This window comes from Notolepis coatsorum (genome assembly GCF_963971535.1).
Source record: "Notolepis coatsorum genome assembly, chromosome: 4".
In the NCBI taxonomy this organism is placed as follows: Eukaryota; Metazoa; Chordata; class Actinopteri; order Aulopiformes; family Paralepididae; genus Notolepis; species Notolepis coatsorum.
Window position 1 is genome coordinate 53,748,562 of NC_140168.1, and position 20,083 is coordinate 53,768,644.

At 45.3% G+C, this 20,083-nt stretch overlaps 1 protein-coding gene across 1 annotated transcript; it reads right to left on the minus strand.

The window, feature by feature from the left end:
• Positions 1 to 16,610: 16,610 nt before the first annotated feature.
• On the minus strand, positions 16,611 to 18,737 carry LOC311227051 (saposin-C-like). Its single transcript, XM_084312568.1, has 4 exons — positions 18,685 to 18,737; positions 18,486 to 18,571; positions 18,162 to 18,245; positions 16,611 to 17,069 (listed from the first exon to the last, which is right to left on the minus strand). The coding sequence occupies exons 1-4, from the start codon at positions 18,725 to 18,727 to the stop codon at positions 16,905 to 16,907; spliced, it is 378 nt and encodes a 125-aa protein (XP_084168694.1). The 5' UTR covers positions 18,728 to 18,737; the 3' UTR covers positions 16,611 to 16,904.
• Positions 18,738 to 20,083: the final 1,346 nt, after the last annotated feature.

Consider the following 20,083-nt stretch of genomic DNA (forward strand, 5'->3'; position numbering starts at 1 on the left):
TTGTTGTTGTTGGTACTTTAGCAACAAGCAACTGGTACTTGTGGTAAAACAAGTGCAAATAATTGGCTAATGGATGGAGAAATAACGGCTAGAGAACCTGATAACTGTGTCAATACTGAGCCCTGCAGGGCTTCTGGCACACCTTGCACAAGGACTCACGCATCACTCGTTCATTTACTGGCACCTTAGATCTTATTTGTATATTCACATTTATATTAATTGATAATCCGCTTAATCTGTCTTTTTATACCAGGGTAGACTAAGACTCGGTATGGAATATTGCACGTTGTACACTTAGGTTAGTTATATATATTTGTACATGGGGTTGACTTTGGATAGAATCTGTATGTTATACCAGTGGGTTGCTGTACATACGTGGATTGTGTTATTGTATCACTAGAGTATATACAATATGTCTCACCTGTCCAGTAGATATCTTTATTTTTATTTCATATTTGATCTTGTTCTTCATTATCTACCACACTGTCTATTCTTATAAATAGAATATTTGTATTATATTACCCTGCCTGTACCTCCCCTCCCTCTCCTCTGTGTTGCTATGACCCCTGAATTTCCCCCAAGGGGATAAATAAAGATACATCGTATCTTATCTTACCTTATCTTATCTTATGTGACTGTAAAGTTTACATTTTAGATTCAGAAAAACAGGCTTGTGATTCTGGGGCGGCCCGGTGGTGCAGTGGTTAACACTGTCGCCTCACAGCTAGAAGGCCCTGGGTTCGATTCCCGCTTGGGGACCAGGTTGCTGCATTGCAAGGTACCCAGGTGGGGTATCTCCTGGGCCTTTCTGTGTGGAGTTTGCATGTTCTAAAGAAACTTGAAACTTAAATCATAATATCCACAGGTGTGTTGTGCTGGTCCTCAGTAAATGTCCCGCCGGCAAAAAATAAGTTGCTATTAAAGTGCTAAATGTTAGATACACTAATATAGAGGTTTCGAACTTGGCTGCTCTGTTAATAAAATTTTCAATCAATCAATCAATCCCGCGAGGGGAGAAACAGCCGTGTAGCTACAGAGCTGCAGAGTAGGAGCCATTCTCTGATTGGAACTAAAGGCTGTCAATCATTCAACCTCCGTGTAGCTACAGAGCTGCAGAGTAGGAGCCATACTCTGATTGGATGTCAAGGCTGTCAATCATTCAATCCCTCATTCAATGGCAAGAGTTTAAATGCACAGACCGTGCTTAGATGACGTTAATAGCCTATTTTGATTGGCTATTATTTATTATTTATTTAATCCTGGGTCAACCTGTGCAGTTATTCTGCACGAATATTTACTGCAGTCATTACTGCAGTGCAGGCCTGCTCAGAGCTGTCAATTTTGGCCATTTTTTAAAAAGAATTATTCACTGGCATTTTTTTACAGAGGAAAACATTTCTAATAAAAAAAAAATAATAATAATAATACAAAATATATATATATATATATGTGTAAATTAATAATAATCATGAATTATGAGTGAATTTGTGTTTCACGTGTTGTCATAGAGAAACCTCCACTATGTGTCAGAGCCACCTCTCACCTGGGCCCTGTTTCATGTACGTGGTTCAACTAAGTCGATCAAGATGTCCATTATCCAGCTTCAGTTAACCCGATGTTCGAAGCCGGGATTTTCCTGTTTCACAAAGGTGGATTCAGTCTCGTTAACTCAAGCCAGACTTGCGAGTCAGGCTAAATGCGCGCGGCCGTTTTAGGTGAAAAGCCAGCACGTATCGATGGCAGAGACCCTGATTCTCAACGGCATTGATTGATTAATTGATTTAAGACTTTATTGACAGATTGCAATACGGCTCAATCGCCTCGCCGACAAGTTAAATGCGTTATCTATAGGCTAATTCTAAGTCCCTCATTACCTCAATCAATCAGATTATATTTCTTTAAACTTGCCTGCTGGATTGAATAATCAAATGAGATCTTGCTAGCGAAAATGATTAGTTAACTGTTATACAGAATTACGATACGGCCCTCTTGCCCATTGATTGATGTATAGTCAATCTTTAACTTATCTCTAATGTGGTCTAACGGGTTGTTCTTTTGACTTTCACACGGACGACCGGGGTTCAAGACCCTAGTTGTCTCCTTTTTTTTGCAATATAGGAATAATTCAATTTGGTGCACGTTGAGAGCAATATAAAGAATGACATCCTCAATGCATGTAGATTTATAATATTTTAACTTAAAACCAGGCTACTTTGGCGTATAATCATTAATATTATATTCAAAAAAATCATATTGGAAACACCGGGATTTGAACCCGGGTCGAAAAGTTGGCAGGCTTGAGCACTACCGCTGGGCCACTGTGCCAGATGGGATAAATTCATTGTTTATACATTAATGAACGAGAGACCCGTGTTTAGAATATTCCTTATTTTGAATGAAGTTTTATTTCTTTATCATCATTCATTCATGTGACGTCAACGGCTCATTCAATTTCTCAAATCCGTCAAACAGCGCATCTCATCAGACATCTTAATCCCAGTTACAATTAAAATAACCACATTTCTGTGTACATCGCACGAGCGAGCGCCACCGTCGCCACGGTATATATAACGTGCATTATTTAGGACAAAGTGAATTTAATATCAGCATTTTGGGTCTATTTTACATTTCAAAAGCCCCCTCTGGAAGAATGGAGCACAAAAACGTAATTCAGAATGGTATAATGCAGATCGTAGACTGTGGGAATAGTTTCAGGAAACGGGCTGTCACTTCTTTGCGGGGGCGTGGCGATAGTTCAGGCTAACTTGAACTTGAACTCTGCTTTCGACCAGGCTCAAACTTTTGGATATGTTGTCATGGTGATTTGGAAAATCCACGTACATGAAATCGGAAAGTCAGGCTAACCCAGTTATCCAGCTAAAGTTATCCGGCTAACTCAGTTATCCAGGTACAAGAAACAGGGCCCTGCTCCCTAAGCACCTCAGAGGTGAAGAACTTCATCAACACCCCCATGGATGTTCTCGACTGGCCTTGCCACACACAAAGCATCGAGAGGGTTGTTAAAATGGTGACTGAGGCCTCTGCTAAGTACTTTTCACAAGACAACAGGGATGGAGGGATCAGGGCTCAGGAGACCAGCAGGAGGCTGATGTCCAAGAATGAATCCAAGCAGGACTTGTGTAACCAGGTAAAGTTCAAGAAGATAGAGGATTGATGGAGCCCCATGGATTTTCTCAATACATTGAGACGTTTGTTAAAATGGTTACTGAGGTTTCTGCTGAGTAGTTCTGGAAAGTACTTAGAGAGCTCACCTATTTATGGCTGACGTTGACTTTAAGTTTGTGTTTGTAGGTTGGTGGCTAAAGCAGTACAGTAGGAGACCTTGCTGTCCAAGAATGAGTCCAATCAAGACATTGGAACCTGGCAAAGTTCAAGAAGTCAGGAGATCGAGATTTAGCACTTAGATGTTTGTGTGCATTACAAATACAATTTATTATTGTTAGTATTATTATTATTATTATTATTATTATTATTATTATTATTATTATTATTATTATTATTATTATTATTATTATTATTATTATTATTATTATTATTATTATTATTATTATTATTATTATTATTATTATTATTGATCTTTGGAGTTGTATCCAGTTATATACAGTTCACTTGTTAATACATTTGATGGCTTTGTCATTATAAATGATTTCCCATATTTTAAAATCTTTGAAAGGGGATGGGTAAATTTGGCAATTTTGTAATACAAAATTATGTAGGTTAGAGTTATCTTATCCTAAAAATTAACTCATTTCTATTCCCCATTAAAAGAACACATCATTTAGACACCTTGCATGATAGGATTTCCTTCAGATTCATGTTGGCATCCATGTATGGCCAAGGGGTGAAAAATGGTAAAATCTGCCATTTTGAAATCCAAAATGATGTAGGGATAGAGTTATCCGATCCGAAAAATTAAACCATATTTGAATTCCCCATTAAGAAACGCATCATTTAGACACATTGCATGATAGGATTTCCTTCAGATTCATGTTGGCATCCATGTATGGCCAAGGGGTGAAAAATGGTAAAATCTGCCATTTTGAAATCCAAAATGATGTTGGTTAGAGTTATCCGATCCGAAAAACTATCCCATATTTGAATTCCCCACAAAAGAACATATTTTAGACACCCCACTCGATTGATTTTCCAAAAAATATATATATATGGCACGCCCTGCCGGGGCGTGGCCACATGCCGCAGCCCATGTCTGCTCCCGGCTGCCCTTGGGGGGAAGGACGACGGGATGGAAAAAGTGCAGAGAGACATTTCATCTGCGACTGTGTGTGTGCGTGTGTGTTCCTGTGGGTTGTCCATCTCGCGTGTGTGTGTGTGTGTTAATCTGCATGACAATTAAATTAAAGACTTTGTCTTCCTGTTTTGCTTACTGTGCAGAACGTGCCCTGCTAAAGTTAAGGGTTTGATTCTACTAGAACCACCAATGCTAAAATAAATGCCCTCTATGGCACTCATATGCGATTTGGATAAAAGTGTCCATTAAATAGCAACTATTTTGGAAATGCAGCGATACCATAAAACAGATCAACTATTTAAACAGATTAGGAAGTCAGGAAGCCTATCATTTAAACATAATCTTTAGTTCTAACTTTTAGTTGCAAGTGTGCTCCCTCTTTGAGTTATTTTTTGATAAGTCAATGCCATCGTGACCCCCTGCTCCCCGTTTGCTCTTCAGTAGGTTTTCCCCTACTAGCTGAGCATATAACGGTAGGTTATGTAGATAACCTAGTTATATTAGTATTGGCTGAGCGTTCCGCTCTGAGCCGTATGAGATATTCGATCTCCTATGATACCTATTGTATCTCCCTACGAACAAAAAAATACATGCACCACACCTGTATGGGGCTCCGCCCCCATGGTGGCACTGCCCATATAGCAGTGACGGTAGTCACCACACACCCTTCCTCGCCAAAAACCCGTCCCAGGAAAAGATTCCTCAAGAGGGAACTCAGGGCCGCGCAGAGCGGAACGCTCAGCCAATACTAATATAACTAGGTTATCTACATAACCTACCGTTATATGCCGTATTTGCTATCGCGTTCCGCTCTGAGCCGTATGAGATATGGGGAAGAGCGGACGCGAAGCCCGACAAATGTACCCTTTGAGGACCCGTAAGCCCACATCAAGGGGTGCGGGGAGCCCTGTCACCCCATCCTCCCTAATGAAGGGGGGGCGCAGTCAACTCCACCTGAATGCGAACAAGAGGGAAACTAGAACCCCTTGAACACACCGTACAGGCGGAACCACGTGTGACTCAACACACTGTGGCCCATACCCATACACTCCTGCTACCCGACCAAAGGACGGGAAGCAGGAAAGGCCACAGACCCCAGAACCGCCTGGGAGACAGAACCCCCGGTCATGTCCATGAGGAAAAACCTTACAAAGGAGCCCGGGGAGGACCATGAAGCTGCAGCACAGATGGCCTCCACCGAGGCCCCACCCAGGAGAGCGGCAGAGGCAGCCACCCCACGAGTGGAGTGCGCCCTGACGCCCCCAGGGGGATCCTGCCCAGCCAACGTGTAGCAGAGGGTAACACCCTCGCACAACCAATGGGACAGGCGCTGCTCCGACAGTGCCTTACCAGCACGAGCCCCACCGTAACAGACAAAAAGCTGGTCGGTAACCCTGAAATCCCGAGTACGGCTGAGGTAAAACCCCAAGCACGGACTGGACATGACAGGTGAAGGCCCGCATCTAACTCACTAGTGTGAGGAGGAGGACGAAACGCCTGAACCACAATATCCCGGGAGCGGAAGGAACTCCGGATATTCTTAGGCACGAAAGCAGGATCAGGTCGCAGAGTGACACCGCAATCGGTCCGAAAAGACAGGCACTCTGGACGTACCGAGAGAGCACAGAGCTCACCTACGCGTTTAGCGGAAGTGACAGCCAGAAGGAACGCGGTCCTGAAGGACAGCTGTCCCAACGGCGCCTGCTCGAGCGGCTCAAACGGGGCCAAGGACAACCGACCGAGGACCAATTGAAGATCCCAAGTCGGAGCCAAGGAGCGTTGCACCGGCTTAACGTGTCGAGCGCCAAGCAGGAAACGCTTCACAAGAGGGTGGCTGAACAAGACATCCCCTCAAACCCCTCATGATAGGAGGATATAGCTGCTGCATATACCCTCACCGTCGAAGCCGACAGTCTATCAAGGAGAGACTGGAGGTAACTAAGGACAGCATCCAGGGGGCAGGAGACTGAGTCCCGGCCCCCCGCCTTACACCACACTTGGAACATACGTCATCTGCTTGCGTAAGCGCGACAGTGGAGGGAGCATGCACATTCCAGATGGTAACACCATCAGGATCAAGAACCTGCGCCCCTCAACGTACCCGTCCCAACAACTGACCTAACAGATGTATGGGGAAGAATCCCTGGCGGCACGGCATCGGTCCCAGACCCGCCTGGCCATGTCCAGACGCAATCCTCACCCGTCAGGATGAGGGCCGCCCCGCGACAGTACACCTGCACCCACATTCTCCCTGCCGGGGATGTGGGGAGCCCTCAGGCCGCGCAGATGGAGGACGCCCATAGCCAGCCGCCCGCCGCCTGGTGCAGACAGGGGGAGCGTACTCCTCCCTGTCCGTCGATACACGACACTGACGTCGTATCGTCCGTCCTGATCAACACCATTTGTGGACCAGAAGGACCGCTTTCAACACCAACACATTGAACGTAGCGCAGACCGGGCAGCATGGTTTGCCAGCTGCCCCCTACTGCGTTGGCCCGACGCATCACCAGCGAGGGAGGCGTCGGTGAAAACGCGACGTGAGACAGCGCCGTAACCGTCCTAGGACGGAACCTCCCGAGCGTGTTGACAACACGCTCTGAGATGGATGCCCATAGCCCTCCAACCGTTGACTGGGAAGAGGAATACTCTACAACCAGTCTACAGCAACCCCAGGCTGGTAGAGACCTGCCTGGTACGAGACCTGACGATCCACCTTGACCGCGAAGGACCAGAACGTCATCAGGGCAGAACACTCCGTAACCCCGGACGACGCAGAGGCCCCAGTGCGGCCTCCACGCACTTGGTGAAGATGCGGGGAGCCAGAGAAAACCGATCGGCAGCCTCTGGTACTCATACGCTAACCCTGCAAAGGAAGCGTAGGTAAGCCCTAGGATGGAAGATCGGGGATGCGCATACGCATCCTACAGGTCTATGGAGGAGAACCAGACCCCCACCTGACAGTGTTCAACAGGTAGGAGACGATCCAAAAAATGCTGAACCTTCCCATGGGACAGGTCCAGCCTGGGTCTTACACCCCTCTCTCCCGACTTCTCGGGCAGAGAACACCGGAAGGAGAACGCCACGACGATGGCTTGCTTCGTCCACAGAGATTGGATCTCGTTGACCAGAGCTGTCACAGCTGGAGACCCCGACAATAGGGTATGTACCAAACCTGAAAACGGGTGGGGTTGTGTAAACACAAGTCCCCGCCTCAGCGTTCTCTCCATCCACCTCGACATATGATACTGCCGTAGTCATATGTGACGACACTCCCAACGCACCCGCCGTCACGTGGCGCAGGTCCGCTAGGAACCGTAGATAGTTGGCCTGGTCCCCCCGCTGTGCGTAGCCAAACCTGGAACCGTGCGAGGAGCGCGTTCCGTGTCGGAACACCTGACCCTGGCACCACCCACGAGGCAATCGCACCCAAGGGGGAACCCCGACAGAAAGGGCCGGTCTGATACGGGGGGCTTCCGATGAAAAAAGCCCCCCCACTGAACACCCCTCCAGAACATGCTGAAGGAGTTGTTCTGCAGCCGGACATGCAAGGTGTAAGGCCCCCATGGGTTCCTACACACCGTAGCCCTGCAGTGATATTACTACCACCCCAAATCATGTGAGCTGCGACCACTTGCCAATATTCCAGGAGTGGGAGGCACCAACATGATACCAGGCCTGGCAAAGGCGAGGCCGGGGAAGCCCGCACTGTGTGCCTCAAAAGGTTTCGAGCCCCCCTGCTGACAACACTTAAGTTGACAGACGTAACACCAGGCTCAACCAACACAGATCAAGGTGTGGGAGCCGCTTGACAGCACAACATTCTCACGGACATACCCAGGCTCAGCCATAAACTGGGTGTCAGCCCCTGTCCCCATGAGAAGCGAAAAGGGGGGCCGCCCGCGCATCAACGAAGGCACGCGGCCCGCAGCCAAAGGAAACAATCAGAGCCCACTTCTTCCGCTGGTGTTGGGGAAGGGAGCGATCGGAGAGCGGGCTGCTCGCGGCAGGACGGTGACGGCTTGTTTGTTCAAGCCGAACCCATCCTACATGGCCGATCCCTCGGCCGCCAAGGCTGTCGGCCTTGTGGACACCTGTCGAATCGACGCCCAGGATACCTCTGGCGGGGGAAAAACATGGCCGCCTGTCGAGGGCCCCGTCATCGCCGCTGACGAGGCCGTGCTCTCTCTTCTTCTGGCTGCGCGGTGTGAGGCGGTGTAGGGCCTAGGACAATACCGCCCGCGCTCCAGCAGAAGACCAAAATCCCCTGCGGAGAGGGGAACCCTGAGCGGTTATAGCTTGCGGCTGGGTCAAAGCTAATAACGTCAACAACCTCGCGCGATGTGTCGACGTCGGCTGGCCCTCAAGGCCCCTCCACCAGACACCATTTTTCTAATAGAAAAAAACAGCAATTCGAACACAGTTCTAATCGTTGCCAATTCCATACCGTGGCGGTACAAGCCTTAACAGCCCACCAGCCACTCGCCAGGCCGACCCACCCATGGTGTCGGCCGGGCGGGGCATTGTTTCAATATATCAAAAACAAAGGACTGATGTTAACATGGAGCACCAGTGGTGATTGCAAACAGCACCCTCCACTGTGGTGTGCACCATGAAAGGGTTAAATGAATAAAAGAGCTAAACCACAAAAAACTGTAGAATGAGCAAACCCATACACACAAAGTTTAAGGGGAGACGGACCAGACCCGTCTTCATTCAAAATATTCACAACAGGACACCAGCCCTAGTTTAGCCCATTTACCAAAAAAGGTAAACAAAGCCCCCCCCCCGCACTACTCCCCCAGTATACCGATTGACCGTCAGTATGAATGGTTTGAGAGGAGAGAAAACTGTAGCAAGACAGACCTTCTCATAGCAGAGTGACAAAACGAAACAATAGCCCCCTACACAGGGCCGCCCCAGGAGGTGGGGGGCCTCGCGTCTAAAAACGCACAGGGCCTCACATTTCTCCCAGGCGGCCCTGCCCTTATACTACTGCAGCCTAGCGCCAGGCGATGTGGGACCCAAGACAACAATTGCCTGTGCACAGACACGCAACATGTTTACCATGTCGGCTGGACCCATAGCCCCACTACCCGACGCCAACCCAGATGGGAACACCGTTCAACAAACCCCGCCGGAACACAAGGTAAAATACCTGGCTAGGAAACCTAGCCACGACCTACCCTGTTGTCAACCCATTTACCCGAAAAAGGTAAATAGAACTCAGCAAAAAAAACAGCTACCGACTGACCTTCATTGATGAACCGGGCAAGAGGAGGGAGAGTGACAACATCTCACGGCGGAGACATTAAAACAGCATAGCAATTAGCAGTAGTAATAGCATGCGGCATTAGCGATAGCATGTAGCATAGCTTTAGATGTTTTAGCAGCACGCCCAAGACAGCTTGGAAACCGTTCCCTGCAGAGAACGTTCACCAAACCATCCTGCCCCCGCGCCAACACACAACATGGTTGTGTTAACAAAACAAACCAGCATTACTAACACTAATACCCATGCCTGAAGACACAGGGCCTACCTGAGTACAAGCTGGCCCGACAGCCAGCCTTGTACCGTCGTGTCGCCGAAAACATGCGTCGAAGATGCCAGGGGCCAGCAACCTCCGGTAAGCTTCCAACATTATGACTCTGATCTTTTCATCCTACTAGTTATCGTACGGTGCACGCATCCGAGTACGCTGGGACGAAAATAGAGGAAGGGTGTGTGGTGACTACCGTCACTGCTATATGGGCAGTGCCACCATGGGGGCGGAGCCCCATACAGGTGTGGTGCATGTATTTTTTTGTTCGTAGGGAGATACAATAGGTATCATAGGAGATAGAATATCTCATACGGCTCAGAGCGGAACGCGATAGCAAATACGGCATATAACTGCAGCACTTGGCTGAATCGTCCACATGTGGCAACAAACACCACATTTGGCATTTCAGAAAAACAGACCAAAAAGAACCATGATGACAATGTGATTCTTCTCTTATCTGTTTGAGTATACATATCTGTGCCTGTTAAGGGTAGTGTATGGCTGTGTGTGTGTGTGTGTGTGTGTGTGTGTGTGTGTGTGTGTGTGTGTGTGTGTGTGTGTGTGTGTGTGTGTGTGTGTGTGTGTGTGTGTGTGTGTGTGTGTGTGTGTGTGTGTGTGTGTGTGTTCCCATAATGGTGGCCTATTCCTTTAAGCAAGTACTGTATTTAAGTAATGTTTTGAGCTATTGTACTTTACTTGAGTATTTTCATTTTAGTGAACTCAACTACATTTCAGAGGAAATATTGTACTTGTTACTCCTCATCTGAACACCTGAGTCAGTTCGAAGAAGAAAATTATTTTGCATAGAAAACATGGCAAAAACGTATAAATATTATGTACTTTCCCATTTTAGGTTTGCCAAGTTCAAGAGGACAAAATCAGAGAGAGCATAATTGGACCACATACCACTTTAACATAACATTCAGATGGATGGAATGCTATTTTCTTTTATCAGAGTACTATTTTATCTGGGTATTTCTAGTTTTACTTAAGTAAAGGAACTACGTAGGAAGTAGGTCCACTTGGTGAAATATATTTAACATTTGGTCTTAATTCCAACATGCAATACAAAGCATGCCAGGGAATTCTATTAGACATTGTGCATGTATGTGTGTGTGAGAGAGAGAGAGAGAGAGAGAGAGAGAGAGAGAGAGAGAGAGAGAGAGAGAGAGAGAGAGAGAGAGAGAGAGACTGCATTTATACAATTGAAATCTTAATTGTCAATCATTTAAATCAATTATCTAATCCACATATACAGTACGTTTCTTTACAAGGAATGTAGGCAATCTACCATATATGGCTGGGCAAGCGTCTAATAAGAAATATAGATTAATTTAATAAGGTAATCATATCTAAAGGTAGTGGGACACCTTAAGCTTTTTCTTTGACCGATGGAAATAAATATGACTGATGACAATAAGAATCCTACCTATTTGGTTAGGAAATATCTTGAGTAATTCAGAAATTATATGTTGGGCTGGTACAGTACTGTATGTGTCATAATCACGGCGAGAGCCTTCTTCACCCCTCCTCCTTCCACACCATCACGGCGAGAGCCTTCCTCACCCCTCATCCTTCCACGCCCTTATATGGGCAGCATCCGACCCCTGTATTCCCACGCTGCCAGGGGGAGATCAATCAACGCGGCTGTGAGGGATTCCCTCATCATCAGACCCCTACTTCAGCCCACGGATCCTGCTCTCCCTCGTCGCAGTGTTAACCTAACAACCTAGGTACGACGACGAACCCTAGCCTTGCTACTCTGTCCTTGTTGAATACCTTGTCCTAATCTTGTTCTCTCTGTGCCCAGGACCACCGCTCCCGAGACACCACCCACCTGGACGCTCCTGTGCTGCACAAGGAGTGCACCTGCTCACATCTATTTGCACATTCCTGTTGTCATACCTGTCTGCTTGGTGCCTACAATTAAAACCCACCTAAAACGCTCCATTCTCTCTTCTCCTGTGTTCTGCTATTGGGCTCCGCCACTGCTGCCCTAACAGAACACTGCGACCAAATGTAGAGTCCAGCATCACAGGATTCCGGAGAATGGAGAGAGTTCCAGAGAGAGTTCAAGACCGTTGTCAACGGACACGCCATTCTGGTAAACCAGCACACACGCTCACTAGAAGAGACCACTGCCCAACTTCACGCTCTCATGCTCAGCTCTGCGGAGCAAGACAAACAATGTAACCGTTTTGATGCATACCTCTCTGCCCAGCTAACCCCACCTGTTGCGCCCCCGTACAGAGAGCCCCATGTCCCCGCCCCAGAACGCTACGACGGGGACGTCTCTAAATGTTGTGCCTTTATTTTTCAATGTTCACTGGTATTCGGACAACACCTACCAAAGTGATAAATCTAAAATCGCTTACCTGTCGGATCTGCTCAAGGGCCCTGCGTTAGAATGGGCAACAGCTCTCCACTTCAGTCAGTCCTCCCTCTGCAATTCGTTCTCCGCATATATCGATGACATGCAAAGGGTCTTTGTCACGTACGTGGGTTGTTCATTATCATTATTGCCATATTTTTAACACCATGTAAACATCAGGTTAGTATATGTATTATGTGTTATGTTGTTTGTATGTGATGTGTGTCATCTTGTATTCATTCCTTTTTCTTTCTCCCCTTCCCAGATGCCACTCGTCTCACTGATTGGGCTGATTGCACCTGCTGAGTGCACCTGCGGGCAGTCAGTTGGGATGAGTGGGATATAGCCTGGAAAATGTCACACATCCAGGCGCCTCATTGTGTCACTTTCCAGTGACCACTGTGTATGAGGTTGCCTTTGTTTGCCACTGCGTGTGGATATATATACATAGATTGTATTGGCCTCTTATTTTTGTTACCACTGTGTGTGGGCAAGTATGTATATGCAGTTACTATTGCCATATACCTGATGGACTGATGATTGTGCCAGCCTTTGCTGCACATCGTGTATGGAACCGTTCAAGTTTCAAGTTTCTTTAATAGTTGTCATACAGAAGTACAGAATACTTTCATACAAAATGCTTCTTACTGTTACGCGAACCGTGTGCTCTTTGATGTTCACACGGCTACATAGTACAGTAGCTTCAAGGTTTGTCTATCTTGGCTTGAGTTGCCTTAGTGTATTTACCTTGTTTGTCCTCCCCTACCTTTTTCCCTGTTTGTTATTTGTTGTGGGTTTAATTTCCCTTCTGTTGCCTTTATAGTATAATAAATATCATTTACCTTTTGAAAATGCATTTGTATTGTTTCTTGCCTGCCGGGACCAGTGCTTAAAGTACCTACTGGATGGGCTGGTTTTCATGTACAGCCCGCTCCAGCTATATTTTATATGGTCATCAGACCTTTGTACATGACAGTCTTCGACCACCCTCCCGGGGGCTTGGATAGTTATGCTGGCTTGTTCACTATTGGCCAGGGAAACCGCAGCGTGAGCGAATATTCAATTGATTTCCGTATCCTAGCAGCGAGCTCAGAGTGGAATGACATTCCGTTAAGAGGGGCATTCCGTCAAGGCCTCAGCGACGTTCTAAAAGACGAGTTGGCGTCTAAAGAGAAACCGACCTCCCTGGACGAGCTAATTAATTTAGCCAGAGAATTGGACACGTGTCTTAGCGAGCGCCGTCATGAAAAGGCTAGCGCTGCCCGCCCTCCGTTGCCCAACTCATCTCGCTCTCCTCCCCCCAGGCCCAATGGAACTTGACCGGTCTCACCTCCATCCCAACGAACGCCTCCACAGGCTCAAAACGGGGTCATGTATGTACTGCGGTCAGCTCGGCCACTCCCTCAATTCATGCCCGCTTCGCCCAAACGCCGGGGCTCGACAGTAATGCTGGGCGCATGTTCGAGCCTAAATTATGCACCCAGGTCTGGTCGCAATATGCAATTCAGTGCCACGCTGTGTTGGAATGGCCAGTCGCTTCCCCTGTCCGCGCTTGTTGATTCAGGCGCTGATGAAAATCTCATTGACGCTGGCGTCGTGTCCCGCTTCCGTATTGCTACCGACACTTTGCCTATCCCCCCGCAATGCCCACGGTCTAAATGGGAGGCTACTCTCACGGATAACTCGCCACACCAAGCCACTCCGCCTGCTGCTCTCAGGGAATCATAACGAGGTTATTCGTTTTCACGTCACTAATTCCCCCCATAATCCTATTGTACTCGGCATGAAGTTACACAACCCAGTGATAAATTGGCCAACTGGTTTGGTCGTGAGCTGGAGCCCCCACTGCCACGCTACCTGCCTACAGTCTGCTCGGCCGCCACTGGAGGTCGCTGGTTCTCACGTTCCCAACGAACACATTGACCTTTCCGCTATCCCTCCAATTTATCATTATCTAGAGGCTGTTTTTAGTAAACAGCATGCTGTCTCCTTGCCACCCCATCGCCTGTATGACTGTGCCATTGACCTGCTCCCGGGAGCCCCGCTCCCCGCTAGTCGCCTGTTCAATCTCTCGCACCCGGAGAGGGAGTCCATGGAGAAATACGTCCCCGAGTGCCTGGCCTCGGGCATTATCACCCCCTCCTCCTCTCCTGTCGGCGCTGGTTTCTTTTTCGTTTCCAAGAAGGATGGCTCCCTTCGCCCCTGTATTGACTACCGTGGCCTCAACAACATCACGATCAAGAACAAGTACCCCCTGCCGTTAATTAACTCTGCTTTTGAACCCCTGCAAGATGCCACCATTTTTACGAAGCTGGACCTCAGGAATGCCTATCACCTCGTCCGTGTCCGGGAGGGGGACGAATGGAAGACAGACTTTAAGACCCCGCTCGGTCACTTCGAGTACAAGGTAATGCCAGTTGGGCTGACCAACGCCCCTGCTGTCTTCCAGGCCCTTGTCAATGACGTTCTCCGTGATATGGATCTTAAACCACATTGTATAAATACTATTATTTAAATAAGCATTCATTTTATGTTTCTTTTCATTATTTTAATTGTTCTTATTTCATCTCATTGATCTGATGGCCAAATAGGTCACAGCGATATTTATATTTTTACTATCTTATATTTCATTTGTTTACTATTTTATAATTTTTTTTTTTTTTATTCCTTTAATTGTTTCATTCATTGATCTGATGGCCAAATAGGTCACAGCCAATTTTGTATTTTTTACTACTTTATAATTAATTTGTTTATATTTTTTATTATTTCCTATTCCATTCATGTTTCTGAGAACCAACAAGTCAATGATTTTAAATTCTATATATTATACTTGTCCCAATCACATTATAAAGAGGAAAAGGGCCCAACTTATATATATATATATATATATATATATATATATATTGAGAGACCTCTAAACCTGTTTGTAACAACGCCCCCTCCCTTCCAAACAGCATCCCCCAGCTGTTTTGAGCTAGCATCATGCTAACTGTATAGACTCATGATGTAGCTTACTAAAGCACTAAAACATGTGTGAACAGTTTTCAAAGTTGTCTATAATTGTTCAAACACAGCAATAAAAAAACCTTGATCATATAAATTTTACTTTGGAGGGCAAAACAATGTTTTTTTTAACTTAAATGTGCTTAAATGTGCTTAAATGTGTCTCCCTTCTTTGCAGGTTGAGTGAAATGGATGCCTCTTCAAAAATGGGGGGGGGGGGAACTGTACATAGGAGGTGGTTGGGTGGGTGGGGTGGAGGGGGTGTAATCAGTTGTTACCATTTCGAGTTTGAAGTCGTCTTTGTGAACCCCTAGGTTTTTGTAGAAGTCATGCATACATTCATCCAAATGGAATATGGAATACTCTGATATTTTCAGCTCCGAGCCTTGAGATTTAGCCTTCATCTTATTTTCATACCAGCGGTCGTTTCCCATATGCTTTTTCTTTTGTTGTTGTTGTTCTTAGCTCTATTCTATTTACATTTAAAAATATATATTCTTATGTACCTCAGTTGACATTGTATGTACATATGTGTTTTATTACACGTATATGTATATATATGCATACTAACTATTTGCCTGTTTTATTCACCACACATCGATCATCCATAGCAACACTATATTATCACCGACATCCAAGTTGGGGGATCCCCCTTTGAACACTGTACATTGTACATTGGAATACTGACAAAGCCATACTTGGTAATTTACTGTACAACTGGGTTAGGACATTAAGGGGCCAGTTTCTAATTGCAGTCTCCCGTATGTGTTTTTTGAGAGTGTTTTTGAAAGTGGGTAGTGATTCACATTCCTTTACAGCTTTGGGTAGGGCGTTCCACATTGATGTGGCATAATTTGCAAAACGTGTTTAGTCCCTTGTTTGAGCCGAATCTGGGTTTAACATGATTTGTGGAGCTCCCTCTGGTGTTGTGATCGTGGTATTCACTGACCTTTGGGAAGTATTTTGATATGTACATGGGTACCTTGGTCGTGTAGTGTATCTTGTAGACCAGGCCCATTGCAAGTTGCTGTACTCTGTCGTCTACTCCTAGGTTGTCAAAGTGGGCAGGGGTGAGGTGGGTTCTAGGAGTCAGGTCAAGAAGTAGTCTGACTAGTTTGTTTTGAGATGTTTGTAATTTGGTTTTTAGTGCCTTTGAGGTGCTTTGGTACCATGAGGTGCAAGCTTTATTTATTTATTGCACAATCGTTTTGGCCTATTTTCCTGTCGTTCGCAATTTCAAAATAACTACTCCAGGGTTGGGAGAGATCTCTGCATACTAGGTGGAGTTTGGACCAGGGTGCATCAGCTTCTTTGGTGCAGATCCACAACCGTGGCGTCAAATCCCCAAACTAAATATGTGTAAACCCGACCAGGGTGCAATTCAATCACAAATGTGAATGAAAAATCATGCAACTGTGACTTTTCAGTGATGTTTTATTGCAAAGGCAAGTGCAGTACAGTAAGTAGTAAGTCAACCAAAATATTTCACACTTTTATGATTACACAATTTGAGGAATGAAAGAGCCGCAGTAGCCATCACAGATCAAAACTGATAAGGGACACAGTGAAGGGTGTAGCAGAGGAGAGCGGAGGGGGAATGGCGCCCCTGACTTCTTTCAAAGCGGTCATTCAGCGCTCACAGATAGTAGGTGCGCTCTCCCCAACTAACACTACAACACCGGGTACATTTTCTATATCTGTAACATGAAGGCGGGGGACGTTAGCGACAGAGCCGAAGCTTGGAACACGCTTGCCTTGGAGCCAGATTGTCAACTAAAACATCAACCAGTTGATTTTTGTAGCTTCTAACCAATGACTTGCAGATCCTCCTGAGGAATCTCTTCAGGCCATTGCAAGAAGATTCCAACGTCCTCCCGATGTTCTCCTGCGAGTGAAAAAAGCACACAAAGTTTTACATAGAAGGAAAGGCTTCATTTCTTGGTTGATATAAAGTCATTAAAGGTAATATTGTGTTAGGCGGCTACATGGTGCAGTGGGCAAGGCGCTCACCACGAATACTTGTTCGAGCCCAGCGCTCCACATTGCTTTCAGTTTAGCTGGTCGTCCGCACTAATACACATTGGCAGTATTAGGGGGAGGGAAACTGATGGGTGGCGATCGGGCGTTGTGGACAGCGACTCCTACAGGTCGGTTGGTGCGCCTGCGCAGTAGAATCAGGAAGCGACGGGGGCGGGGCCCCTCCAAAGCCCAGACCCCTGACGCTGAAAGATCGAGCCGCACAGGTGGAAAGATGCGACTGCTGTTACCTCGAGTATCGGAGGGGACTCGTGCTATGTATGACTTAGTGGGAGGCAAGAAACAGCGTTCGAGACAGGGGAGGGTTGAATTGGATGATACGAAAATTGGGATGGGAGACAAATTTAAAATGGGAGAAAAAGTGGATCAAAAGAAAATAAAGGTAATATTGTGGTGGCAGTACCCACCTACAAGTTAAAGTGGAACAGTGTTTTGTGTAAAGGTGATATGTCACTTTGAGAAAATGGGCATTAGATTGTGTGCAGTAGCTTGGTTTACAATGTTGGTTTAAACTTTACATTATGCAGCTCATACAAAAACGCAAACATTTAATATTTCATATGTTTTATGAAACTACAGTAGTTGTAGATGCAAAATATGATAATATATCACCATGAAATGATGTAGAAAGAAAATAGCAATACCTTGTCTATAGGGACTGCTACCTTGTAATTTAATTTAGCTGTAATTAACACAACACAAAGATTCGATGTCCCGATAACATCACTGGTGGCCATATCCAAACTAATTTACTCTCAATAACTGCCAAACTAAATTAATGTGTGCAAAACGGTTTATGGTTTTGGGACGTGTTTGAGATTATGTGCAAAATAAATCAGCATTTTCTTTTGGTGAAGTGCCCCTTTAAATGGGCCCATTGAATTAATGGAACAGTAATTTGCCACAATGAATCATTATGATATATAATTTTGTTCATTACCCTTGAAGAATTCCTGCCAATCTCCTTCTGAACTTTCCTGATGACAGCCTCACAGATCCGGCAGCTGCCTGGGAATCGTTTATTCTGGAATAGGAAAGAAAATACATTTTATTCATTGTTTTTCTTTCCCCCTTCTTTTTTGAAAATTTATTTTTACATTTTCTAAATATGTTTACATTGAGGGTTCAGCTCATGTATCATAAGTCCACCATGTGGTGGTACAGTAAGTCATTCAGATATCAACAGTCCAGCCCATCATAGCTAATCCCAAACTGACACAGAGGGTTGGATGTGGGTGACTTCAGCATCATCAGTTCTTCTCACCTCCACTGAGTTGTCCTTCAAGTCGGATGGGAAATCCTCCTCTTCCTCCACTTGGACCTCCAAGGTGTTCCATGGCTCTGCGACAGCTTGAGATATGATAGCATGCAAAGAATCAGAAAACAATTTGTATATTGTTATTGTATAATATACAACATACTGTATTATCATCATTGGCAAAGAAGATATTGATGTCCTATACCGGCGCAAAACAGCAGAAGGGCGATGCTGATGACAGGGCTCATGATTCTCCTCTTCTCATCCAACGAGTGATCAACACTAGCTCTTTGGTGGTTTATATTTGACAATTGTTGCGACACTTTTACCACAAAGTTGTTGTTGTTGGTACTTTAGTAACAAGCAACTTGTACTTGTGGTAAAACAAGCGCAAATAATTGGCTAATGGATGGAGAAATAACGGCTAGAGAACCTGATAACTGTGTCAATACTGAGCCCTGCAGGGCTTCTGGCACACCTTGCACAAGGACTCACGCATCACTCGTTTATTTACTGGCACCTTAGATCTTATTTGTATATTCACATTTATATTCATTGATAATCCGCTTAATCTGTCTTTTTATACCAGGGTATAGACTCGGTATGGAATATTGCATGTTGTACACTTACAGTAGGTTAGTTATATATATTTACATGGGGTTGACTTTGGATAGAATCTGTATGTTATACCAGTGGGTTGCTGTACATACGTGCATTGTGTTATTGTATCACTAGACTCTAGAGCAGGGGTCAGCAACCTTTTTGACATGGAGTGCCTGTTTGAAATATAGTTGTAACTAGTGTGCCTCAACAATATTCCATGCATCGTAATAATTTTTTCTCATAATCAGGTCTTTTTAATGATAATCTTTACATTATTACATCATTATTGTTATTGTTATTATTAACAATATTATTATGATGGTTGTATCAACCCTAAATCTGAGTTCGGGGGGCGGGGGGGGGGGGGAATGCAATGCAGTCAAACAGCTGCATACAGTGCGACCATTTCACTCACATTTGCCCATTCATTTTTGGACACATCACACACCATCGGTGTGTGTACTGTACGTGTGCTGTCATAGCTCCACCTACAGGCCTAATGGAGAACACCAGGATGTGAATGGAGGGTGAATGTGAGGTACAGTATATCGTGTAAATAAGTTTTGATTGATCGCAAGACTACACTGTAAAAAAAATTATAATAATAAGTTACCAGAACTTAAAAATATTGAGTTCAGTTACTGTGCATTAAGGTTTTCAGTTTTCAATCCATAATAAGTTAACAGAAAAATAAGTACACAACCACATTATTTCAACCTAATAAAACTATGTTTATTGTCATTGTTTTAAGAACACAAGTTGACTTGGTAATACTCACATTTTGAGTAAAAAAAATGGCTTTTAACATGAAATAGAAAAATAAATAATAAAATGTGTTGATTAATCCCACGGGTCACAATGGTGACCGTAATAATGTTTTTGTTATAAGGCTCTGCAAATGTTACTGAATGATGTAGCAATGTATTTCCAGCTAAATTGAAATAATAAACAAATAAAAAGTCTCAATTAAATATGTGGTAGTAAAAAGAACCTGTGGGAGG

Bases quoted from the DNA above. Each gene is read 5' to 3' on its own strand.
- LOC311227051 (XM_084312568.1), bottom strand. From the start codon at position 18,727: ATGAGCCCTGTCATCAGCATCGCCCTTCTGCTGTTTTGCGCCG. The intron at 18,572-18,684 runs GTATAGGACATC...TCATATCTCAAG, and splicing joins CCTTCTGCTGTTTTGCGCCG to CTGTCGCAGAGCCATGGAAC. The intron at 17,070-18,161 runs GTAATGAACAAA...TTTCACTCGCAG, and splicing joins TTGGCAGGAATTCTTCAAGG to GAGAACATCGGGAGGACGTT.